Raw genomic sequence first — 24,893 nt, 5'->3', positions numbered from 1 at the left:
TAGAATTCAACTATGTCACCCGAGTGCCAAAAGAATTTGTATTTCAGAATAGATTGATTAATATAAGTTTTTTTTTTGCTTAAAAACCAAACAAACATGTTAAAAAAGGGAAAAAAGAAATCCTTATAAAACCCCAAATCAAACTATAGCCATCTACTTTGACCAGCTGACTTGTGCTGTTCTGCTTTGCAGCAATAACATCACATAATTACACTTTGACCCTTCCATTACCACTAAACTCCAAACAACCCAGTGCCCTGGTCTTCCTGTACACTTTACTACCTGTAAAAAAAGAAAAAAAATAAAAAAATCTGTCTCCGTATAAAATAAAATCAGAGGGAAAAAGAAATGGAGGCTTGAGCTCCACCTCCACCTCCTCCACCTCCAACCCCCGATCCCCCGCAAACCCTAGCCCTCTCCCCCACCCTCCTCGCCGGCGGCGAGCGGCGGCGGCGCGCGGCGGGACCCGGAGCCCCCAGTAGCGCCTCCTCCGTCCTCCCCTCCCTGAGGTGCGGGGGAGAGGATGCCGTCGTCGCACGGGGATCTGGACCGGCAGATCGCGCAGCTGCGGGAGTGCAAGCACCTGGCGGAGGGGGAGGTGAGGGCGCTGTGCGAGCAGGCGAAGGCCATCCTCATGGAGGAGTGGAACGTGCAGCCGGTGCGGTGCCCCGTCACGGTCTGCGGCGACATCCACGGCCAGTTCTACGACCTCATCGAGCTCTTCCGCATCGGCGGCGAGGCGCCCGACACCAACTACCTCTTCATGGGCGACTACGTCGGTCAGTTCATACCCCGCGTCCTCTTCCCCCCTGCGCGCGCGCGCTCGATTCGGTCGATCTGTGGTGGGGGGATTGGTGCTGGCTCTTTTTCTTTTCTTTCTTTTTTTAGATCCTGATGATGAGATGGAGTTGATATGGCTGGTGGTTATAGCGTGGCAAGAATCTTGGGGATAATGAGCTGGAGCTCGCGTTCTGAATTGTAGTTCTTTTTGTTCTTGTAGTTCGATTTGTCGATGCGAATATCCTGTGGTGGTTATGTGTTGGGGTTTGGCCGAGCTTGCGGAGAATCCTACTTGAGTTCTTGGCTTCTTGCCTTTTGGGTGCCATACTTAGTGGGCTTTATAAGCTATGTGGCTATCATCAAGAATTCTCATTAATTGGGGTATAAGGGGATGATGATTATGCGTGAAATGGAAATGTGCTTCCAGAGCAAGCAGGACTCTTTCGATGCGTTGATCTGCGCTTTTATGTGACAAGTGATTATCCTTATTTAGTAGGACAAAGGGGTGACGCATGATTTCCCTTGAAGTATATGCGCTGATATCGTATGTTTGTTTCGTGGAATGCTATAAACTATAAAGGCGATCCCATCATTTCTGTGCATATGGGGCGTGTGATTCTTTTCATGCTTGCGTTTATTTCTGTCTGTAATTTTGTTTCGCATCTCTATTGATTTTCGCTTTCCTAATGTTGATAACGTTTACCGTATGGCTGTTATTGCAGACCGTGGCTACTACTCAGTGGAGACTGTTTCGTTGTTGGTGGCTTTGAAAGTACGCTACAGAGATCGAATTACAATATTGAGAGGAAATCATGAGAGCAGACAAATCACTCAAGTGTGAGTTTATGTCCTAGATTTGGATTTTCCCCCCACATATTTTCTTCTTTTTTAGCTACTTGCACAATTATTATAGTTGTAACAACGAAAAAGTGGCAAACATTAAAGATGCAATCTTTTATTGCACATCAATATTCTAGGATATTATTTTTGTGAATTTTAGAAAACAACTTGCTTTTTGATCAGGACTCTAGTTATTAGTGCTTAACACCTCAAAACTAGAGAACCCAATCAGAATCTTAAACATGTTGGCTGATTTACTTTCCAAAAATAGCTAATACATAATGTTTGCCTCTTTGCTGACCTGTAACAATCTACCTTTTTAATGCTGTGAAACCATTTTGTCATTTTCATATATTTTCTCAGATTAGAACCTCAAGCTAGATCCGTCCTTCTGTATTCACCTTATTGGCACGAATTTGTGGTTTATTACAGCATAGGTTGCTTATATTTAATTGGATTGTAATTTTATTGCCACTATGCTTCATGGTTTTTGTTTCTAGCTATTTCTTTATGCAATTTTTTAAATGATAGGAATGCTAAAAAATATTCTTGTTTCAATATTTTCAACCCAATAGATAGTTCTTCAGTGGGTTAATGAAAACTACTGTTTTTCTACAGGTACGGCTTCTACGATGAATGCTTGAGAAAGTATGGAAATGCAAATGTATGGAAATACTTTACAGACTTGTTTGATTATTTGCCTCTCACAGCTCTTATAGAAAACCAGGTTTGTTACTTGACTAATTGCGGTTTAACTGATATAGGCTTATCCAATATATGCCTGACATGTGAATCACCCATTTTATAGGTGTTCTGCCTTCACGGTGGTCTCTCTCCATCATTGGATACTTTAGATAACATCCGTGCTCTTGATCGTATACAAGAGGTATGAAGCAGTGCTAGCACTATCTTGATGAGCGAGTGTCTTTAGTCACCTTTCATCTGCAGTACCCCTAAATTTTGACTTCTGCATGTCTTGTGTGCCACTATTCTGGTGATAATGGCAGATTTTTGAAACTTTTGCAGCTATTTGGGCTATTTATGCTATTAATAAAACAATAAGCTATTTAGCTTTCAAATGACATTATGTTTATTTTTGTTTTACTTGGAGGATTAGAGCATTATCTAGCTGGTATATATATCATATAATTAATCAATTTAGGTGTAGTAATTACTATTTGCATTATCTAGCTGGTATATATCATATACTAGCAGCGAGTCCACACATTTCAAAAGATGCCAAATAATTATACTATAGGATAAAGAGTGGAATGCAGTAGTAAGTATGCTCAATTGCCCAAAAAAAAGGAGTATACAGCCACCAACAACCAAAACTTAACTACGCAAGTATGCGGAGATGCATCCATATGTTAGCTTAAAAAGGTCTTGATGGGGGTGGGTGTAGAATGCACCATCACCCCAGGCCCCAATTCCTTTTTAAGGAATGTCTAAATTGGGGATATACCATTCAACTATATTAGTTTTGACAGGAATATTTTTACTATGATATTTCCACTTCCTGCTGCTGCAAATTTGTAAATGTCTGAAGATGGATCTTGTTTTCTAGGTAGAGCACCACAGTTCACTTTAGTTAGAAGTTTGTGTTGTGGGTCATGATGTGGATGATTTTATATGATTGAACAAATACTTGTTGCTCTTGAATTTTTTTTCACAGTAGATGATTATCTAGGAGGTTGTGCTTATGATGGTTACCGGTGATATTTGTTAGCTCTTGTGCCCATACTTCTGTTGCATTTGCAGAAGAAATTGCACTTTATTTCTCAAATGTTCTTTGTCAGCTAATGTTACAAATTTCACTAAATGCTTGCAGGTTCCTCATGAAGGACCCATGTGTGATCTTTTGTGGTCTGACCCAGATGACAGATGCGGGTGGGGAATTTCACCGAGAGGAGCAGGTTATACATTTGGGCAAGATATCGCTCAACAGTTTAACCATACAAATGGTCTATCTCTCATCTCAAGGGCACATCAACTTGTAATGGAAGGATTTAATTGGTGTCAGGTAGGCGTTCATAATTCAACATTACCTTTTATTATAAATTCTTCTCATTTATTGAACAACTGTAGAACATTCCCTAAAAATACCTTCTGAAAAATCTTAAAATACCCATCCTGGGGAAATGCTGGAATACCTATGATGAGATCGCAAGTACATTTCTTAACTACTCTGTATATTAATGTATGACGCCGTTGACTTTTTAACCAACGTTTGACCACTCGTCTTATTCAAAATTTTTATGCAAATATAAAAATACTTATGTCATGCTTAAAGAACATTTGATGATAAATCAAGTCACAACAAAATAAATTATAATTACATAAATTTTTTAATAGACGAAAGATCAAATGTTTGTCAAAAAGTCAACGGCGTTATACATTAAAATACGGAGGTAGTATATATTTGTTAGGTGCATGGAATCTTGGAGAATATCTAAGTTATTAATTTAACAATTTTAAGAGCTCAATACAATTTTGTGCGCTTCAATGTGTTTGATTGTAAACCGATGAATCCACTAACTGGCTCTTGTGAATTTTTGGAGGAGCTAATCCACAAACTGCTAACTGCTAAGGCATATATCAAATAATTGTGAATTAGAATCTGAACGCAGATGTTGAATGAACATCTGCCGATGTTGCTCTTCGTGTGACTGTGTGGTGTCAGTCAGTTAAATTGGTGCCACTGAAGAGGTTTATAGCAAAAATAGTGTTATATGCATGAGCCAAGAAGACGTTTCAGCTGTATTCATGACAGTACTTTTTTGTATGTTCCCGCATCTTGCAAGGGACCAATGATATACTATAATTTGCCTGCCTTGGATGCAATATTCAGATATTCTATCTTGTGATTTTGTCATCCAGGACAAGAATGTTGTGACGGTCTTCAGTGCACCAAACTACTGTTATCGCTGTGGTAACATGGCTGCAATTCTTGAGATTGGCGAAAACATGGATCAGAACTTCCTCCAATTTGATCCAGCTCCTCGGCAAATTGAACCAGACACAACACGCAAGACTCCCGACTACTTTTTGTAATTTGTGGTGTTGACAATTTTAACTCACCTGTGTTGATGCTCCTCTCCTCCGCGGTGTCGGGGTCTGTAGATCTTCTGTCCTTAGATACGGGTTCCACGAGCCCGGCTGTATGTCTCTCAATTCTTTTGTTTGGAGATTTTGTTGCTGCTTCTCAACCTTTATACAAGACGTTAAAAGTTACATGCACTGGATTTTTTTCTCCTTATGTACTTCCATTTTGTATTATTGGTAGACAGTGAAGGGAAGCTGCATTAGGATCGCCCCTATTAATATTTTTTTCGGTCTTCACAGGGATGCAATGCCTGATGTGCTCACAGCATGACCGAATAAATTATCTCCAGATGGGAAGATAGTTCTCGTCTTCGGGCTTTCAGCAATGATCCCCCATCAGATTTGCTTTGTTTGTAATTTGGGTCAGCGTGTTGTAATGAGTTGTATGTTTCATGTTCATAGCTGGCAAGGATCCTTTTAGCTGGGTGCCCTACTAATTTCAATTTTAAGAATTCATGGTTGTGTGGTTGAGATCTTTCATTATGCCTTTCCAGGTGTTGCTAATCCTTATAATTATGCAGGTTACCTGTCATTCATGCGTTATCATCATAGGCACCATTATCAAATTTGTACACAAATGAAATGCAGAATATTTTCGTAAAGCCTAATTATAGGCACCCTCCACGATGGAATGATTATAACATCAGAATACTCGAATTGATAAGTCTCAGAGAGGTTAATGCGCACACACCAGCGGAGCACCGTCAGAATAAATCATTCACAAGATAGGTTCCAGAGAAATGAGTGAAATTTGCTGTTATAAGTTTTAGTTAGCAGTGCATTGAGTTTACTAAAAAGCTTGCAAGTTTACAACGTACACCCGGAGATAGGACAAGGGATACATCTGTGTTACATCCATCTGATTAATTTAACTGACCACCTAGCTACATCGTTGATCGTTCTGCCATGAGCTGATCAAGCCTCGTACCACGTTAACGAGCTCGCAATTAACAGCTTACTTGGCAGGTCCCCTGGGCATGGTGCAATGTATGTGAGCTTCTTCCTGAAATGAGAGCATGTTAAGTTAGGTCTTACCACGAATCCATAAAAAGGTACATGCTAGTTTTCTTGGTTGTTGGGGGTACCTTTGGATGTCAACATCTGTCACGTGGATGAATCCGGCAACATTGCTGCAGAATTGTCAAAGAGGTTTATAGCAAACGTATCTCCAGAATTGTCAAAGAGGTACACTCAGGTTTGTTACAAGAAAAAGGATGCTACAATTTTTGCAGTTTTTGCGTAGTGGTAACGAAAGACTAGAGAAGTTGTAGTTAGTCACGCATGATCGAGCTAATCCAGCAGTACAGATTATAATGACACTGGTAAACTACTGAAAATGATTGCAGGATAACTTGGTGATATCCTGAATTTCAAGTATATAAATCTAATGATCATATGATACAGATCTTAAATAGTTTTGAAAACTGCCACCTAGAGTAAATGGGTTTGTCAGGTTTTTAAGTGGGCAACAGCTGTGACATGCGTACTAGCTAGGGCTAGAACTGTGCACAGACAAGTTATTTAGTGCATACAGATAATAGATTGGTCTGAAGAAAGCAAAATAATATCAAACATGTAAAACATGCAAGAAACCCACCCATCTGAAAGACAATACAAAATTCCATAAACTTTACTATGTATTTTTCTTTCCTATACCTGGGCCCTGATGTACCAATTATATGCATAAATAAGGTATCACCGTATCAAGCTGTATTGACTATGGCTCTAAGCATAAACATTTTAGTAGATGTAAAGCATAAGCACTAATTTGGGCAGTTGGTATCACCTGGAAACTATTTCATCAGGTTCCTTAGCATATGAAACAGCAAGCACGGTGTGGACCATATCTGTGCTGATGTTAACAGCAACAAGTCGAGTAGGGTCTGCCACAGGCTCTGCACCAATCGGTAGTGCAGACTTAGGAGCTTGATGAGTGCCAATCTTGTAAACAGATACATCACTGAAGTTAACAACATTTGAGTGTGGTGCTAGATCATTCGCAATGCCATAAAAGTACTCCTGCAAAGCGAGTGTTACAATTTAGCTTTAGCAAACCAGAGCAGAATAGGATGGCATTAACTGAACAAATGTAACATACGATTGCATGATAACATTAGAAAAATGAAAAAGGAGGTGATATTGTACAGTAATTCATGTGTGTTTAAGCCTCCTTCGATTGTAAGATAACATTAGAAAAATGAACATAAAGGTGAGTCACACTGTACAGTAATGCATGTGTATTTAAGCCTACATCAATTAATTTCTCATATTGCCTACCAAACAATGCCTTGTATTGAAACATTGACTTTTGAAAGTTGAATCTAGGAACTTCCACATTTTATTATCAGAAAAATAATTTACCTTGATACGGAAGCTTCTAGTCTTTTGACGGTACTTTGGATTTCTCGGAACAACACCTTCTGATTTATGAAGTTTTACAACATCAATGTTGGGCTTATTTTTTGCTGCATCTTTTAGCATCTTCCATAGTTTCTCCTGCAGTAGACAAATCAAATGATCCAATCTTCAGGACCATTTCATTTCATGCTTATTCATGATAGCACTTGTCAACATAAACCTAACAGCAATAGTTTCGCTGTCCTTTGTGTGTGTGTGTTGTTGTTAGGGGAGGGGGGGGGGCAGTAACTACCCCTATGACAGTATAACACAAGCTAATAATTGATATCACACAAGCAAATGTCTAGACAATAATACAATACTTCAACAAAATGCTTGGTTGCCCCCCCTAGATTCATACTGAGGTATATAAACAGCAGCCATCATCAACATCAAACTGAACATAGATTCCAGAGTACACTTGGCAGCACATAAGAATCAGGGAATACTAAATGACTAGAGAGCTCTCCACAGCCCTATAATACAAGCATATCCCTCCTGAAATAGCACTATGAAGTACGATAGTGACATCCCATTTGAACAGAGTTCTACAACACTATGAAGAAAACAGAAGCACTTGCCTGTCCCAATACCAATATTACATTAGCCTTGAAAATCTCAATTGAATTGTGAAGTAACTGCACAACACAAATGGTGAATTAACTCATGCTAGAATATAAATATTAGCCATCAACACACATAACCAAAATCTAAGTTGCTCATGAAACAAATAAAATTACCTCTAAACCAAGGTTTTCAACCCACCCCATAGTATTGATAATCATTCCTGCTGCCCTAGATTCAGAATTTCCAGAGAATTGTTTATCCAATGTCTGAGCTAGCTCCTTCATAAGAGCTCTGTAAACATCTGGACTAACACTGTCAGCAACATAAAGAAATAGTTGAGGTGCCAAAAAAGTTGAGTAGAAGAAAAGAAGTCTTTATATAAAATACATGGAAAAAACAGTTAGGCCTTGTTCAGTTGCGCTTGGATTTAATCTGGGCCAGGAATGACAAGTATAGTAAGAGATTTATGATAGATACAATGAGAGACCGGGATTTATTCCAGGCCGGGAATCAATTTACTCATGATAGGGACAATAAGAGGCCGGGATTAGTTCCACACCTCTTGACTAGTGGATTGATTCCAGGTCTCTTATTATCCCTATCATGAGTAAATTGGTTCCCGGCCCGAAATAAATTCCGGTCTCTCATTGTATCTATCATAAATTTCTTACTATACTTGTTATTCCCAGCCCGGATTGAATCCAAGCGTAACCGAACAAGGCCTTAGTGGGAACGACATACCTTGGGCTTGGATGGCCGTAAAAGTATGCAAGCGGCATCTCCAAGGGAATCCCATCAACTATATCTATAGGCTTCTCAATGGGTGTTGCCGAAATACATCCAGGTATGGTTATCGAACCTTGGCCAATATCTAAATCCACATATGTAGGCTTCCAGCCCTGCTTGGCAGCCCAGCTAAGGAGCATTTTGCACAAAGTACTTTTTCCAGAATCACTTGGCCCCACAATGATCACTCTGGGTCCCTAAACCGCGAAGAGAGGCAAAACTAAGCAAGACAGCCCAAAAACCTCGGGATAAATATACCCTTTGTTCGCACAATGTTTCAATGTTTTCAACACCCATATTCAATTTTGGACCGTAGGGTACTCATCAACTTGTAACCTGTTATTGCTCTAACACATTGGTTGTTAAACAGAACTAGTTTTATGTTGGAGTACATAGTACAGGCACACACACTATATTATTTCTAGGAATCTAAAACACCTCATGTGCAACAAACTGTAAAATTAGCATGCTAGCCATCCCATAGTATTATGCAATTATGTAATATACATAACAGAATCAAAAAGTGTGCATCTACTACACAATTTTTGACCAATTAACCGTGCAATAACTTGCATGACGAGATGCCAAACCGAGAGAGACGAGATCACAAACCTGCGAGGACTCCGGCAGGGCACCCTGAGCCGCGGCGGCCCTCGCCCTCGCCCTCCTCGCGTCAAGGATCGCGTGGGTGTTCACATAAACCACCATCGGTGTCTACAGCCATGAGCATGTAATTAGTACTATGTCACAACCACATCGCATTGCATTGGAAGAAGCTCAAAACCCCAAAATTCACAGGGGGATTAGAATATGGAGAAGAAGAAATCACCTCGTCGGACGTGTACTCGCTCTCGCTGACCCCGTCCAGCTCCACCGTCGCGCCGTGCCAGGTGAAAATCTACCCCGAAACATACCAAATGGCAAGAAATCAGTGGTCGCAGCAAAGCTGAGCCGAGGCGAGGCGAATCCCGTGGCGGGTCTCTTCTCCTCCGCGGGAGGTGGGATGTGGGAGGAGGAGGAGGGCGCGCTTACGGCGATCTTGGAGCGGGGCGGGACGGGGACCCAGCCCTCGGGGGGGAGCTCGGTGCCGAAGACCTCCGCCGTGCCGGCGACGAGGCGGACGCGGACGGGCGCGTCGGGGGGCACCTCCACCCGCAGCTCGCTCTGCGGCGCCAGCTTGTACTGCCGCGGCGGCTGCGCGGCCCCGCCCGCGGCGGCCATGCGGGGAGGGGGTGGGTTCTCTACCGGCGGCGGCGGCGGCGGCGCCGGCTAATCGGCGAACGAAGCGACGGCCGCCGTGAGGGGAGAGAGGAAGCCGAAGCGGTTTTGGAGATTTTGCGAGAAAAGGAGAAAAGGATTCGTTTTGTTTCGATGGTTTTGGGCATTTTTGGCCCATGTAGGGATTGCAATTTGGGCTTTGGCCGGAGCCGGGCTTGGATATTGGATTCGGGATCACCTATAAATTTTCTCCTAAAAATTTAACAGATGTATTTAGAATATAATTATAGTGTAATTACACTGTAATTTGTATGTAATTATACGGTAGGTACAATGTAATTTGTATGTAACTTTCATATAGTTTTAAACCGTTAGATCTATTTCAAGTTTTGTGCAGGTTAAGAAGAAAAAAGTCACAGTACGCACATATGAGAGGATTTGATCCCATGATCTCTATTTTACCGAAATAACATGTTATGTGGAGATTTTTGAAAGTTACATACATGTTACATTGTAGTTACAGTGTAATTACATATAAGTTAAGTTACAGTGTGATTACATTATGATTGTAATATAATTATATCTGTCATATTTTTAGGAGAAAATTTGTCGACAAATATATAGGAAATCTATTGAAGTTTAAAAACATTAAATTCAAACTCGATTTATTTATGAGTAATAATAAATTTTATATAACCAAACATTTCATGTTCAAAGGTGCAGAAACCAAACACAATTTTATCTTCATTATATTTTTCAATATATCGTTAGGGACTACTGTATATATATGTCAATGCATCCATTACCATACTCTATGATAACGATGTTCACCAAAAAGATTATAAAAAGTAGTATACACGAACAATTTTTCATGATAAATATTATCCTGTTATTTCACAAATTCAATCTCGATTATTGTCCGTGCGAGTGAGTTTAGATTGCAAACTCTCAGAATGTTAAGATAGAGAGTAAGGGTGTGTTCGGAATCCTCTTACCAACTCACCCTCTCTTTTTCCACGCGCACGCTTTTAAAACTGCTAAACGGTGTGTTTTTTTTAAAAAAGTTTCAATACGAAAGTTGCTTAAAAAAATCATATTTCTAATTTTTTTATCACGTGCTAAAAAAAATACTTCCTCTGTTTCACAATGTAAGTCATTCTAGCATTTTCCACAATTATATTGATGTTAATGAATCTAAATAGATATATATGTTTAGACTCATTAATATCAATATAAATATGAGAAATGCTAGAATGATTTACATTATGAAACGGAGGGAGTAGCTAATACTTAATTATACTTAATTAATTATGTATTCACGTGCTAATGGACCGCTCCGTTTTTTTTCGGACCACTAGGCACAAATTTGAGAGTTTACTTCAACTCACAGAATTCTCAATCTAACTCCAATTTCGTCATCTCAAATTGAAACCACTCAATTTACGTCGAATCTTATTTGAAACTCACCAAATTGCAGGACATTTCATTTTTATTTCATCATCTCGCATCACATTTCAAGTCCACGCGTGACGCGCCTACAATCATTGACAATCGCGAGTCGTCTCGTCGCCTACTCTCCTCGATCTCCGCCATTCTTCCTGCTCGCGAGCTACCTACTCCTCCTCCTCCACCTCGCATTGCATCCTCTCGATCGCGGCGTGCTCCGATCCACCACGATGGCCTCCCGCCAAGCGCCGCCGCAGCCGCCGCCGGAGGAGGAGCCCCCGCTCCCACCGCCGGCGGATCACCATCCCCAAGCCGACGCCGCCGACGGCGGCGGCGGCGACGGTTGGGCCACGTTCGTGGGCTACTCGCTCGCAGCCCTCAACTCCACGCTGGAGATGCGCCGCTTCGAGCGCGGCGCGCCGTTCTCCGCCGCCGTCTTCGCCTACCCGTACCTCCTCCTGCTGCTCTACTTCTACTTCCTCACGCGGTTCCAGGGAGCTCCCCGCGGCTCGCCGGGGATCAGGGACCGGCTCAAGGCCCCGCTGTGGCCGCTCGCGGCGCTCCTCGCCGTCGAGTTCGCCTACCAGCTGACGGGGGCGGCCAGGTTGACGCCGCGCGCCTTGGAGATCGCCGCCGCCGCCGCCGCGATCGGGGCCACCTACGCCTTCCTGCAGCGCAAGGCGTAACTAAGAAACAATTTACTGGAACAACTGTAAGAATTTTTCTGTTTGCTGTGTAGATTACGATTATATCCATGTAAACAGTTCAGTGATTGTGTGACGATGATGTCAATTACTCCCTTCGTTCTATATTATAAATCACTTTGAATTTCTATTAAATCAAATTTGTAAAATAAAAGAGTAAATATCAAAGAACCACATGTACATGTGCTTGTTTTTTTGGAAATCGACGGTAGGAGCTCTGCCGAAATTTAATTAGAAAGAGAAAATATAGTGCTTGCAAGCCAGTTAGAGAAAACAAAGAAGACATCAAGGCGGCCTAAAAGCCGACTTGCGGAGATCAAGCTCCTGCTTTATGACATAGGCCACCTCACGCTCGGTCTTAGCATTATTAGCGAAAATCCTATTATTTCTCTCTAACCAAACATTCCACCATGTTGTTAGGAGTGCTCCTCTAACCGCCAACTTTTGATCCTTTGAGAGAACGCAGTTGATTGCAGCCCACCACACGGAGGTTCCGGCCGTGGGATCAGCAATAACAGGTGGCAAAGCTTGCCAGGAGCGAACAAAGTTCCATACTTCTCTGACGAAGCTGCAAACGCTGAACAAATGATTGGTGTCTTCGAAGGCACATGTGCATAGACGGCAAATCCAATTACACGGCCAATGTCTGTGAAGTAAGCTTTGTGCGGTTAAGGTTTTCTGATGAAGGACAAGCCATCCAAAGAACTGAATTTTCGGCTCAGCCGGCGTCTTCCATAGCGAGGAGAAGTCAATTGGTGTGAAGGATCCTTCGAATTGGAAGAGATATGCACTCTTGGATGAGTAAGACCCTGACTCATTCCAATTCCAAGAGATATCATCTATGCTGTCGGAAAGATTTACATCTTGGAGCAAGCTTCCCAAGTGCACTAATTCATTTAGCTCTTCCACTGTGGTGAATTGCCTAAAGGAGCCAATCCAGTTGTTGTTTAGGAGTTCATGAAGGACACATCTCTGCTTTCTTTTGGCCAGTTTAAAACACAAAGGTGCTATGTCCTTCAGGCAACAGTACTGAAACCAATTATCATGCTAGAAACTAGTCTTATCCCATGTACATGTGCTTGTGTTTCAAAAAACCCCATGTCTAAGCATCTGGTTTCAGAATACCCCATGTAAATGGATCAAAGTTGAAAAAACCCCATGTTTAAACAGTTTAGGGCCATCTTTGTCTTGCCAACTCGGCTCGTGGCCCACCTGCAGCTTAGACATCGTCTCAACGATCGTTAGCCTTTTGCTACGGATGAAACGAAGCGACACATGCATAATGCAGCAAGAAGAAGCTGGCGGATGTCAGCAACTAAACGATGACGATCCCAGGGAAAAACAAAACAAAACAAGTGGACTGCCACCTCTCCCTAGTTGACTGCTTTCTCAGAAAATTTGTTATAATCAGCTTGCTGATTTCAACATCACAATATCAATTCTATAAGCCAAATCACCAAAACACACAATTTCAAATTAAACTCTTAGAAAAAAGCATATATAAGAAAAGGGATCAATCTAGCATTTGTCCTGCCCCAAATCAAATAAATCCTAGAACATAATCTCCAACAAATACCGCAAAGAAACCTGCCATATATCAACCATATAGCTTGAGCTGCTTGCCTCTCGTGGCCGTATGGTCTACTGCGATCCTTTATCTTCCAGCATTCAGCGGCATCGTCTAGCAGGTGCCCTAATGGGAGACGAGTGAACGAGACAGGGGAGAAAGAGAAGCGAGAGAATGGCTGAGCGTTCCATCTCGCCTAAAGTTGCGACCTCGCACCCGCATTGACCACGCCTTCACATTAGCTACGAATGCGACTGCTGGAAGAGTGGCATGGGCCATCAGCCATGCTGGGAACTTCAAATGCCCCAAACTGCTTAGACATGGGGTTTTTTGAACCTTGATCAATTTACGTGGGGTATTTTGAAACCAGGTGCTTCGACATGGGGGTTTATGAAACACAAGTACATGTACATGGGGTTCTCTGATATTTACTCAAAATGATTTATAATATGAAATGGTTTGACTAATTAGAATTTTAGCTTCTTTTCATTACTAATATAGTTAGTAATTCAACATGTTGATCAAAGCGATATTATTATGCATTTTGTAAGGGTGTGTGTGTGTTTGGTTGGATGAGAGATGATGCCAATTTTTTTTTCTTGGAGGGTAGGGTGGATGGGGCGGTTCAAAAAATGAAATATTCTCTTAATACCCCCTCCATTCTAAATTGATCTACATATTTCATAGGTATACCAAGACCAAAAAAAGCTAATAATTCTCTCATACTATATTTATTCTAGCAACAAACTCGATGCATGCATCATCCCCATTATTTCCTAGTCAATAGCAAATCAAGATATTGCATGTGGGTTATAAATACTTGTGTGTATGGATGCATGCATCAATGTCCATTTACTCCAATACACAAATAACGAATAGACTTAATAAATGAATACAAATATGTAGATCATTTAGGAATAACCTCAAAAAAATTATATGTAGATCAATTTGGAATGGTGGGAGTACGCTGGATGAGTGGATCTGACTAGCCAGATGAAGTCATCCATATTTTGGTTTGGGTGATGTGGCTTATTCTGATTGATTGTGGTTGGTTTAATCTTCAGTTAAGCTCTAAATGTTTTTTCTCCTAAACCGTATATCTGATTTGGGATTCGATTATACTATTATATTTATTACAATTAAATCTTTAAAACAAGATCTTGGATGATTATATTTTAATAAAAAATATGTATGATAATGGCCCCACTAAATTTTGGTTTATCCCATTCATCTTATATCCCTCCAACCAAATAAAAAATTGGATCCATCCTATCTATAAAAACCAAACAAAAAATTAAATCGTCATATCCAATAAACATGAATGGTCATATCTCATCCATATATGACCGTGAACCAAACACACCATAAGTGTGATTTGCGCGTTAAGGGATTTCTACTCCAACACATTTCCTACTGAACTACTGTGTCTGCAAACTAAACTGACAATAAATAAGACCAAATGGCCTGTTTGGGAGTCGCCCAATTTTTATTCACCTCTAAAAAATAAAAAAACAGTAACTGTCGGTCACAAAACATACCTTAGGGCAAGTTTAACGGTATAACCCACTACTAACTCCAATTCATCCATATCTAATCTAATAACCAATTCATACAATAGTTGCTTACTATACTATTAATATATGGTCCCACCTGTCATACACACATTGTGTCTTAGAGTCCGTGCTACAGCCGGCTACATATCTGTAGCCCGCTGCTTTTCTCTCTCATCGTTTATCTCAATAAAATATGTTTATAGCTGGCTAATAGCCCGCTATTGTACCTGCTCTTATCCCCAAATGACTGCATTTTTTATAAACAACATGGCAGAATCGAGAACAAAATTCAAATCAATCCGCCAGAATCTGTTTTAATATACAGTGGAAACCACATAAAAATTGAAAATTACCGTTGGGCTAAAAGTGGATGCCTGAGATTTATCCATATCACAAAGTAAAAAATTTTACTCGTAGTAATTTTTTTTTTCTAATGGTTGAATCTGAGAGTACTTTACTATTGGTGATGTGGATAAATCTTAGGTGTCTATTTTTTAATTTAATGGTAGCTTTTAAGTTTTCAACTTATATATGTGATTCGCACTATATAATTTTCCATTTACATTGGCCATAAGAGAGTTTTAGATCGCAAAGAACACCACCACTATAGGAGAAATAAAAAAACTTATTTTCCGTTGGCATGTAGTCTACACAAGTTTTGGGCCTAAAAGAGGCCTCCAAGCATGCCCTTTTGAGTTATATTTACGCATCTAGGTATCATTACTTCCTTAGTGTCAACTGTGAAACTTACAAATTGTCACAGGATGATGCAATGCACTTTTAAGATTAAAAATGGAGAAATGATTCCTTAATTTGTTGTTGTCTTTGATGCAGCATAATAACATTATTACAAAATAAAACACCCCTTTCATGATTTGGAGGGCAAGCCCAAAGGCATCTGAGGATCATGCATGGAAAAGAAAATTTCACACAATTAAAAAGAAAAAGGACTTCTACACCAATCAACTAGCACATCTTGAATGTGCCTCATAATACTGGAACAACAAATGGCGTCGCACAGAGTAACAAAGGCGTCTTGCGTCGTGCACCGAGGCCAGATGACTCCTCCATGTCCACATCTACGACACCCTTCGGCAGCGACCAATCGAAGTGATAGAGGAGCTGCACAAGCGCCATCTCCAAAATGGGGATCCCGTAGGCTACGCCAGGGCACATCCTTCTTCCTGCACCAAAAGGCAAGTACTCGTAGCAACTCCCTGTAAAGTCGACCATGTTTTTCTCGAAGCGCTTAGGTTTGAACTCCTCAGCATCGTCCCAGTATCGTGGATCCCTCCCGATAGCCCATGCATTTACAATGATGCGGGACCTCGCTGGGATCATGTAGCCTTTGATCTCACACGTGTCAATGCTCTCTCGGGGCACTAGGAGAGGAACCGGCGGGTGCAAGCGAAGAGTCTCCTTGATGAACAATCCTAGGTAGGTGAGGCGACTCGCCTGAATGTCCTCCTCTCCCACCGTTGCCTTTCCATAGAACGCTTCTCGGATCTCACCCTGTAATTTGCTCATCACCATCGGGCTCCGCATCAGTTCTGACATACCCCAACCCAATGTTGATGACAATGTGCCTGTTCCAGCCGTGAACATATCGAATATCACTGACTTGATACTATTTCTACTCAGGCAACCACCTTGCTCATGCAAGCCGATGAGCACGTCGACGAGGTTTTCCTCGGTGCCCACCATGCCGCACCTGGCCTTGTCTTCTCTTGCGCTTCTTCTCTCCTCTATGACCTCTTCCAAGGTGGAATCCACAACCCTGTGGATGTCCTCTAGGGCACGCCGCATGCCAGTCACCGCGGCGAGCACTTTTCGCCATGTCGGGAAGAGGTCGGGGATCTTGAAACCGCTAGCCAGAGTGACCCCGGTCTTCACAGCTGAAAGGAACTTCTTGGCATTTCTATGCTTGCTCCCAAAGGATGCACGGGAGACGTTGCTGATCACCAGGAAGGAGAACATTGCGGTGAGGTCCACTGGCGTCGATGGTCCTGCTGCACGGATCTCTTCCACTTGACTCTCCATCTACATGTAAAAATAACATGTTGTATTAGGATATTAGTGATTGTGATCAAAATTTCTGATTAGCTACCAAACCTCTTTTGATGTACTTATGTAATTTTGAAAGAGAGAAAGTAGAGTGTTTGAACACAATGAGCTTTCGACGACAACCCTAGTGGCGAAAATCAAGGAGGAGATCAAAATCTAGACCGTATCTGGAGCAAAACGACCCTTAAAACTTATCCCCTTGCTTTTTTTAGTATGATTCTTTCTTACTTGTACAATATATACTCCTATTATATATATATCCAATTAAATTAGCACACTAAGTACCGGTTCATTAAAAAAAAACGTCTGATGTCGATGATGCACATGTTTTGGCTACCACACTTCAAAATGTGAATTTGTGATTAGAATGTGTTAATTAAGGGTCTGTTTGGATCAGGGACTAAAATTTTAGTCCCTGTCACATCGGATGTTTGACACTAATTAGAAGTATTAAATGTAGACTAATAACAAAACTCATTCCATAATCCTAGACTAATTCGCGAGATGAATCTATTAAACCTAATTAATCCATGATTATCCTATGTGGCTACAGTAAACATGTACTAATTATAGATTAATTAGGTTTAAAAATTTTGTCTCGCGAATTATCTCTCATTTATACAATTAGTTTTATTATTAGTCTACGTTTAATACTTCTAATCAGCGTCGAAACATCCGATGTGACAGAGACTAAAGTACCTAGATCCAAACACCACGGGTGTGTTTAGTTCACGCCAAAATTGAAAGTTTGGTTGAAATTGGAACGATGTGATGGAAAAGTTGGAAGTTTACGTGTGTAGGAAAATTTTGATGTAATGGAAAATTAGTTGAAAGTTTGAAGAAAAAATTTGGAACTAAACAAGGCCCTAAAATTGTTAAGTAGTGTAAGCTAATGTGTGTAACCTATATATGTACCTCTTGTTCCCTGATGTGACGGAAGGAGAGGACACGCTTCGGCCCCAGCACCTCGGCGGCGCAGAGCTGCCGGAGCCTGCGCCAGTACTCGCCGGACGGCGAGAAGAGGATGTCGGCGCCGCCGTAGAGCACGACCTCGCCGGCGAGCAGCCTGGGGCGGGTGGCGAAGTTGGCGTCGTGCGTCCTGAGCACCTCCCGCGCCATCTCCCTCGACGACGCCACCACCAGCGGCGTCTCGCCGAGCCGGAGCATCATCAGCGGGCCGTGTGCCGCGGCGAGGTCCCTGAGCGCGCGGTGCGGCAGCTTCCCGGCGAGGTGGTGCATGCTGCCGATCACCGGCAGCCTCCATGGCCCCGGCGGCAGGGGCGGCGCCGCCGGCTTTGCCCTGATGATGATGAGGAACGCCTTGATGATCTGGAGCAGCGCGACGGCGAGCACGGAGAGGAGGAGAGCTCTGTACAAGAGCTCATCCATGGTTGCCAAGGTTAATTGTGAGCTGTGGCGGCGCTCTGTACTGTGTATGTGGCATGTGCTTGTGTATGTGCTGCACATATATGTAGAAGAGGTAGAAGCTGCGGTTGGCATGGCAGGGGCAGTGAAGTCCTTTCTATCTAGAAAGATAGTGGATAGTGGATAGCTAGAGAGATAGAAAGATGCAATATTAAATTTCTAGCTATCCACTATCTCTCCATCTCTCTATCTATCAATGCAATATTAAATTAAGAAAACTATAAGTTTTTTAATTTTATTAATGGTAGTTTTAGCGCCGTTCCTCTAAGTTCTTCACTGGATTATTGCCATGAATTATTTGCTGCATGTATCTAAATATACACTTTCTCAGAAACTTTCTTTTGCTGCATTGTTAATTAGGTCACTTTGTTCCAAGGTATTTTATTAATTTTATTTCTAAAATATTTAATTTATTATTCCTATGATAATTTAGATAATATGTGGCAATAGCTTCGGTAATAATCTATCACAAACCGGTTTTATGATAGAATCATCAACTATTTTTGTAGTTTTCCCAAATAATCAACAGCAACAGATAGTTTTGACTTAGAAAAATAGCACTTGTATGATATTTACTCCTACATCTATCTATCTATCTATCTATCAAGAAAAAAGAAATATTGAATCTTCAGTATGCATCATTGCCACCATCTATATCTACCTATCTGTCTTACTACCTACATATGCTCATCCTAAGTAAAATCCGACATTAATTGAGAAAACAAATATTAACACCCATGTAGATGATCCAAAATTATTTTAACGCCTAAAGACTGTTTCGATTGCGACAATACTTGGATATCATGATAGTGACTGGTCTATGTGAGGGACAAGTGCGTTGTGTTCAACTGTCTTTAGATTTAGGTGATAGGCCCTACTTATGTGTCTCCATTGTAAGCTAGACAATGTCCAGCCACGCATAGCAGTGATCGTATGGTTCTATAGTTTTTTTCCTCAACAAGGTGTGTTGGAGTTTGTCGGCACATAGTGCTTTATTTTTATTTCTAATTATAATCTTCCAGGACTATAGTCTTGTTAATGGATAGTTCATTATTAACCTCTTGTGCAACAGCATGCTTCATCTCTTAACCTCATCCGATCATGAAATGGCACATGCAAATTAACAAGGGCTATCAAAGTTTTTCCCCCTCATACTTAATATGTACTAATAAGCATCTTAAAAATGCTAATATATGGATCGAATGGGTGATAATATATAAATGGGACGGGATGCCAGATACATTCTAGACTCTTTATTGAGCATTTCAGTCTATGTTAATATATGTCTTCGTAGCTATCTACATGAAAAACATAGGACGGTATATTAATTAATTGTAAAAGGAACACAACCTTTTGATGTATTGGGGGTGTAAGCCTACAGGCATGTAAGGTCAACCATGGAATGAAAACAAAAAAAAAATACATGCTACTAGTACACACAAGAGTTCTAAGTCAACCAGCTAGCACCAATCAATGTCTGTCTTACAATAATGGAACAACAAATGGGGTGGCAAATAGTAGCAGGGGCGTCATACGCCGTGCACCAAGGCCAGGTTCCTCCTCCATGTCCACCTCGGTGACACCCTTTGGGAGTGACCAATTGAAGTGGTATAGAAGCTGCACAAGTGCTATCTCCAAGACAGGTAAGGCGTAGGTAATACCCGGGCAAATCCTTCGTCCGGCTCCGAAAGGTAGGTACTCGTAGCTAGTCCCTGCAAAGTCCACCTTGTTGCCCTCAAATCGTTCTGGCTTGAATTCCTCAGGATCATCCCAATACTTTGGGTCTCTCCCAATAGCCCATGCATTTACAACGATACGTGACCTTGCAGGGATCGTATAGCCATTGACCTCGCACATGTCAATGCTCTCCCGGGGCACAAGAAGAGGCACTGGAGGGTGCAACCGAAGGGTCTCCTTGATAAAAAGCCTAAGGTAGGGGAGGTTGCTCACCTGGATGTCACCCTCCCCTACGGTAGCCTTGCCGTGAAACGCCTCTCGGATCTCACCTTGCAGCTTGGTCATCACCCTTGGGTTCCTCATTAGTTCCGACATACCCCAATTTAGCGATGATGCTAACGTGCCTGTTCCGGCTGTGAACATATCAAATATCACCGACTTGATGCTATTTCTACTTAGGTGGCCACCTTGCTCATGCAATTTGATGAGCACATCGACCAAGTTTTCCTCGTTGTCCTCCATGTCCAATCTGCCCTTGCATTCTCTTGCAGCGCCTCTCCTCTCCTCTATGACCTCTTCCAAGGTGGAGTCCACTATCCTATGGACATTTTCAAGGGCACGCCGCATGCCCGTCACTGCAGCAAGCACCGTTCTCCATGTCGGGAAGAGGTCAGGGATCTTGAACCCACTTGCCAGACTGATCCCAGTCTTTATTGCTGAAAGGTACTCGTCAGCATTCCTTTGTTTCTTACCAAAGGATGCACATGAGACGATACTGATTGCCATGTCATAGAAAAGTGCACTAACATCCACCGGCACCGATGGTCCGACCGCACGGATCCTTTCCACCCGACTCGCCATCTAGATAGAAGAAGCATAGATGTATTAGAAATTTGAGATCACCTTGAAATTTTTAAGAGTTACTTAAATTTACGGAGGTGTCTACTGCTAGTAACCATACTACCAGTATTATTACTAACAAAAAAAATGATCTAAGCCATTGATTATGTTTATTTTTTCTATTACTATACGAGTAGTTGAAAAGATAATACAAATAGATGTGGCCCATTAAATAAGAAATGAAATATCTAGATTAATTCTACTGACAATAAAGACCACAGTAAAAGTTGACTTAAAACTAAATATGACTAACTGTGAAAAATCCTTTGATTATATCTAGATCAGTTGCAATCGCATGTTTGGGTTATAGGTTCTGTGATCGTATACCAACATAAACTAGTGATCAAGCATGCATTTAAGCACATATGTGACCAGAATATGTGTCAATTAATATTTATATTCATACTGATAATCAATGTTCACCTCCTGTTCCCTGATGTGCCGGAAGGAGAGGACGCGCTTCGGCCCCAGCACCTCGGCGGCGCAGAGCTGCCGGAGCTTGCGCCAGTACTCGCCGGACGGCGAGAAGAGGATGTCGGCGCCGCCGTAGAGCACGACCTCGCCGGCGAGCAGCCTTGGGCGGGTGGCGAAGTTGGCGTCGTGCGTCCTCAGCACCTCCCGCGCCACCTCCCTGGACGACACCACCACCAGCGGCGTCTCGCCGAGCTGGAGCATCATCAGCGGGCCGTGCACGGCGGCGAGGTCCCTCAGCGCGCGGTGCGCCAGCTTCCCGGCGAGGTGGTGCATGCTGCCGATCACCGGCAGCCTCCATGGCCCCGGGGGCGTCGGTGCAGCCGCCGCCGCTTGCTTCTTCCCTCTGTTGACGACGGCGAGCTTGACGATCTGGAGCACCGCGACGGCGAGCGCGGAGAGGAGGAGCGCTTGGTACAAGAGCCCATCCATGGCTAGCAAGCAAAGAGAGAGATGAATGGTTTGTTTGGAAAACTTCTTACAGCTGTAGCTTCTTTTTAATCGGAAGCTTCTCTAAACAATTCAACTTTTCATTCACTCAAATTCTGAGAAGCCTATGGTCGTAGAATCTATAGAAATAAACTAGTAGTCAGAAGCTGAAAAACCCTACTTTGCAGATCCTCAGAAGATGGCTGCCAATTAACTGTTTCTCCGAATTTCAAGCTCTCAAATAGACCCTAAGTGCTTGAGCTTCCCCTGACTACTAAGTGCTTGACTGCTTGGTGATCAGCTGATGATTTACGGTATTTATAGCAGAAGGTATATAGGAAGGCAGTGGTTGGCGTGTTCAAAGTCCAAACTACGTACAGAGATTAATTCATGCTTTGAGTCTTCAGAGGAAAAATCAAGTCTTTGCATGGCCCTGCAACACAGACTACACTAGCTTGCAATTACGTACTACGACCATTTCCCCCGATAATATTAGCTTCAATAATTGTTTTGGATATCCAAATGCTCCGGTAGTATACTATCACAGGTTAGTTAATTTGATTTGTTGAATTTTAAGCTCCGTTGCTAGTTTCTATCTGGATGTATATATCAATATATGCCGGCGGCATGCAGCTGTCATTTGTCAACAACTGGACACAGTCCAGTCTACGCTATTTCAGGAACACTACTATACGACAAGTTGACTTGTTATGTCCTCGTGACTTTTTATTGTACGTGGTCAAAGTAGTTACAAAAAAGATTAAGAATATTAGACAACATAGATTATTTTATCACGTATCTCTTCATATATAAAAGTACATGTATGGAATGCCATTTGATGTAGACATTGAGAAAAAAAAAAGATGCAGTCTATAATACAAGCTCCTTCAATCCAATGCAGCACTCCTGCATGTTCTCAGAAAATAATTAAATATTATATGAGCAATCTTAGTAGTAGCATACTCCTATAACTCGATCTGAATTGTATAGTCAATTAGATACATTTTGATATTAATCCATTTCAAAACATGCATGGAAATCGTCAAGTTATAAGTCAGGATCTTGTTCAATGGGTTCGAATTGTTCCAACCAAAAGTCAGACTATACTGTCATCTATTGCACTCCTCCAGATTTTAATTTATGACGATATTTACTTTAGACATGTGTAGGTATGACTATGCGTCTTAACTTTCTCTCAAACATTAAAAAATACAAGTGTGCTAAAAAAGCATTTAATACTAAATCAAGTAATTAATAACAAAACAAATAATAATTATACATATTTTTAAATAAGATGAATGGCCAAACATATCTAAAAACTTAACGGCGTGTCATATATTAAAAACCACATAAAGTATTTCAAAGAATGGCTCATTCAGCCATCACATAATGAACATGGGTTCCCCGCCCTTTGTGGTTGAATAAACTTGTGGGACGAGTTGTATTGTGCTTACACCAAAATTCGGTATTAGAGTTGTATTGTGCTTACATGAAAATTCAGTATTATTTTTAGTAGGTCTCTCTACTATATAATATCATACACACAAATAGGAGGAAGTTGATGAAATTTTTTTACTAATCAAACTGCAAACAATCTTTTGATTATATCTAGATCAGTTGCAATCGCATGTTTGGGTTATAGGTTCTGTGATCGTATACCAACATAAACTAGTGATCAAGCATGCATTTAAGCACATATGTGACCAGAATATGTGTCAATTAATATTTATATTCATACTGATAATCAATGTTCACCTCCTGTTCCCTGATGTGCCGGAAGGAGAGGACGCGCTTCGGCCCCAGCACCTCGGCGGCGCAGAGCTGCCGGAGCTTGCGCCAGTACTCGCCGGACGGCGAGAAGAGGATGTCGGCGCCGGCGTAGAGCACGACCTCGCCGGCGAGCAGCCTCGGGCGGGTGGCGAAGTTGGCGTCGTGCGTCCTCAGCACCTCCCGCGCCACCTCCCTGGACGACACCACCACCAGCGGCGTCTCGCCGAGCTGGAGCATCATCAGCGGGCCGTGCACGGCGGCGAGGTCCCTGAGCGCGCGGTGCGCCAGCTTCCCGGCGAGGTGGTGCATGCTGCCGATCACCGGCAGCCTCCATGGCCCCGGGGGCGTCGGTGCAGCCGCCGCCGCTTGCTTCTTCCCTCTGTTGACGACGGCGAGCTTGACGATCTGGAGCACCGCGACGGCGAGCGCGGAGAGGAGGAGCGCTTGGTACAAGAGCCCATCCATGGCTAGCAAGCAAAGAGGGAGATGAATGGTTTGTTTGAAAAACTTCTTTTTCAACTGTAGCTTCCTTTTGAATCGGAAGCTTCTCTAAACAGTTCAACTTTTCATTCACTCAGATTCTGAGAAGCCGTGGTCGTAGAATCTATAGAAATAAACTAGTAGTCAGAAGCTGAAAAACCCAGCTTTTCAGATCCTCAGAAGCTGACTGCTAGTTAGCTGTTTATTCGAATCTTAAGCTCTCAAATAGACTCTAAGTGCTTGAGCTTCCCCTGACTACTAAGTGCTTGACTGCTTGGTGATCAGCTGATGATTTACGTTATTTATAGCAGAAGGTATATAGGAGGCAGTGGTTGATTAAATTAGTGGCGTGTTCAAAGTCCAAACTACGTACAGAGATTAATTCAGGCTTTGAGTCTTCAGAGAGGAAAAATCAAGTCCTCTTTGCATGGCCCTGCAACATAGACTACACTAGCTTGCAACTACCGTACTACGTACGACTATTTCCCCCGATAATATTAGCTTCAATAATTGTTTTGGATATCCAAATGCTCCAGTAGTATACTATCACAGGTTAGTTAATTTGATTTGTTGAATTTTAAGTTCCGTTGCTAGTTTCTATCTGGATGTATATATTAATATATGCCGGCGGCATGCAGCTGTCAACAAGTGGACAGAGTCCAGTCTACGCTATTTCAGGAACACTACTATACGACAAGTTGACTTTTTATGTCC

General features: G+C 42.0%; 5 protein-coding genes across 5 annotated transcripts; 1 reads left to right on the top strand and 4 right to left on the bottom strand.

Moving 5' to 3' along the window:
* Positions 1–350: 350 nt before the first annotated feature.
* On the top strand, positions 351–5,200 carry LOC4328734 (serine/threonine-protein phosphatase PP2A-3 catalytic subunit-like). Its single transcript, NM_001409861.1, has 6 exons — positions 351–779; positions 1,503–1,617; positions 2,239–2,347; positions 2,429–2,506; positions 3,452–3,643; positions 4,501–5,200. The coding sequence occupies exons 1-6, from the start codon at positions 524–526 to the stop codon at positions 4,672–4,674; spliced, it is 924 nt and encodes a 307-aa protein (NP_001396790.1). The 5' UTR covers positions 351–523; the 3' UTR covers positions 4,675–5,200.
* A 223-nt stretch (positions 5,201–5,423) lies between these two features.
* Positions 5,424–9,812, bottom strand: LOC4328733 (protein CLP1 homolog). Its single transcript, NM_001409860.1, has 10 exons — positions 9,508–9,812; positions 9,305–9,373; positions 9,088–9,189; positions 8,431–8,672; positions 7,863–8,001; positions 7,704–7,760; positions 7,087–7,221; positions 6,512–6,744; positions 5,811–5,855; positions 5,424–5,728 (listed from the first exon to the last, which is right to left on the bottom strand). Exons 1-10 carry the CDS (start codon positions 9,694–9,696, stop codon positions 5,641–5,643), a joined length of 1,299 nt encoding a protein of 432 aa, NP_001396789.1. The 5' UTR covers positions 9,697–9,812; the 3' UTR covers positions 5,424–5,640.
* Positions 9,813–15,755: 5,943 nt separating this feature from the next.
* LOC4328732 (premnaspirodiene oxygenase) lies at positions 15,756–18,464 on the bottom strand. The gene is made up of 2 exons (XM_015769516.3): positions 17,943–18,464; positions 15,756–17,003 (listed from the first exon to the last, which is right to left on the bottom strand). Exons 1-2 carry the CDS (start codon positions 18,414–18,416, stop codon positions 15,951–15,953), a joined length of 1,527 nt encoding a protein of 508 aa, XP_015625002.1. The 5' UTR covers positions 18,417–18,464; the 3' UTR covers positions 15,756–15,950.
* Positions 18,465–19,821: 1,357 nt separating this feature from the next.
* Positions 19,822–21,952, bottom strand: LOC112936066 (premnaspirodiene oxygenase). The gene is made up of 2 exons (XM_026022970.2): positions 21,453–21,952; positions 19,822–20,990 (listed from the first exon to the last, which is right to left on the bottom strand). Exons 1-2 carry the CDS (start codon positions 21,930–21,932, stop codon positions 19,935–19,937), a joined length of 1,536 nt encoding a protein of 511 aa, XP_025878755.1. The 5' UTR covers positions 21,933–21,952; the 3' UTR covers positions 19,822–19,934.
* A 1,696-nt stretch (positions 21,953–23,648) lies between these two features.
* On the bottom strand, positions 23,649–24,267 carry LOC107277469 (cytochrome P450 71D7). The gene has a single exon (XM_026022971.2). The coding sequence runs from the start codon at positions 24,162–24,164 to the stop codon at positions 23,649–23,651; it is 516 nt and encodes a 171-aa protein (XP_025878756.2). The 5' UTR covers positions 24,165–24,267.
* Positions 24,268–24,893: the final 626 nt, after the last annotated feature.

The sequence above is a fragment of the Oryza sativa genome, chromosome 2, assembly GCF_034140825.1.
Source record: "Oryza sativa Japonica Group chromosome 2, ASM3414082v1".
Lineage (NCBI taxonomy): Eukaryota > Viridiplantae > Streptophyta > Magnoliopsida > Poales > Poaceae > Oryza > Oryza sativa.
This window is presented reverse-complemented; position numbering and strand designations above follow the sequence as displayed.

Excerpts from the sequence above, each read along its gene's own strand:
- LOC4328733 (NM_001409860.1), bottom strand. The coding sequence starts at position 9,696 with ATGGCCGCCGCGGGCGGGGCCGCGCAGCCGCCGCGGCAGTACAAGCTG. Across the intron at positions 9,190-9,304 it reads GCGAGTACACGTCCGACGAG|ACACCGATGGTGGTTTATGT; the intron begins GTGATTTCTTCT and ends TCATGGCTGTAG. Across the intron at positions 5,856-6,511 it reads CCTGATGAAATAGTTTCCAG|CAATGTTGCCGGATTCATCC; the intron begins GTGATACCAACT and ends ACAATTCTGCAG.
- LOC112936066 (XM_026022970.2), bottom strand. The coding sequence starts at position 21,932 with ATGGATGGGCTCTTGTACCAAGCGCTCCTCCTCTCCGCGCTCGCCGTC. Across the intron at positions 20,991-21,452 it reads GGCACATCAGGGAACAGGAG|ATGGCGAGTCGGGTGGAAAG; the intron begins GTGAACATTGAT and ends TCTTCTATCTAG.
- LOC4328732 (XM_015769516.3), bottom strand. The coding sequence starts at position 18,416 with ATGGATGAGCTCTTGTACAGAGCTCTCCTCCTCTCCGTGCTCGCCGTC. Across the intron at positions 17,004-17,942 it reads GTCACATCAGGGAACAAGAG|ATGGAGAGTCAAGTGGAAGA; the intron begins GTACATATATAG and ends TTTTACATGTAG.
- LOC107277469 (XM_026022971.2), bottom strand. The coding sequence starts at position 24,164 with ATGGATGGGCTCTTGTACCAAGCGCTCCTCCTCTCCGCGCTCGCCGTC.
- LOC4328734 (NM_001409861.1), top strand. The coding sequence starts at position 524 with ATGCCGTCGTCGCACGGGGATCTGGACCGGCAGATCGCGCAGCTGCGG. Across the intron at positions 780-1,502 it reads CTTCATGGGCGACTACGTCG|ACCGTGGCTACTACTCAGTG; the intron begins GTCAGTTCATAC and ends CTGTTATTGCAG. Across the intron at positions 2,507-3,451 it reads CTCTTGATCGTATACAAGAG|GTTCCTCATGAAGGACCCAT; the intron begins GTATGAAGCAGT and ends AAATGCTTGCAG.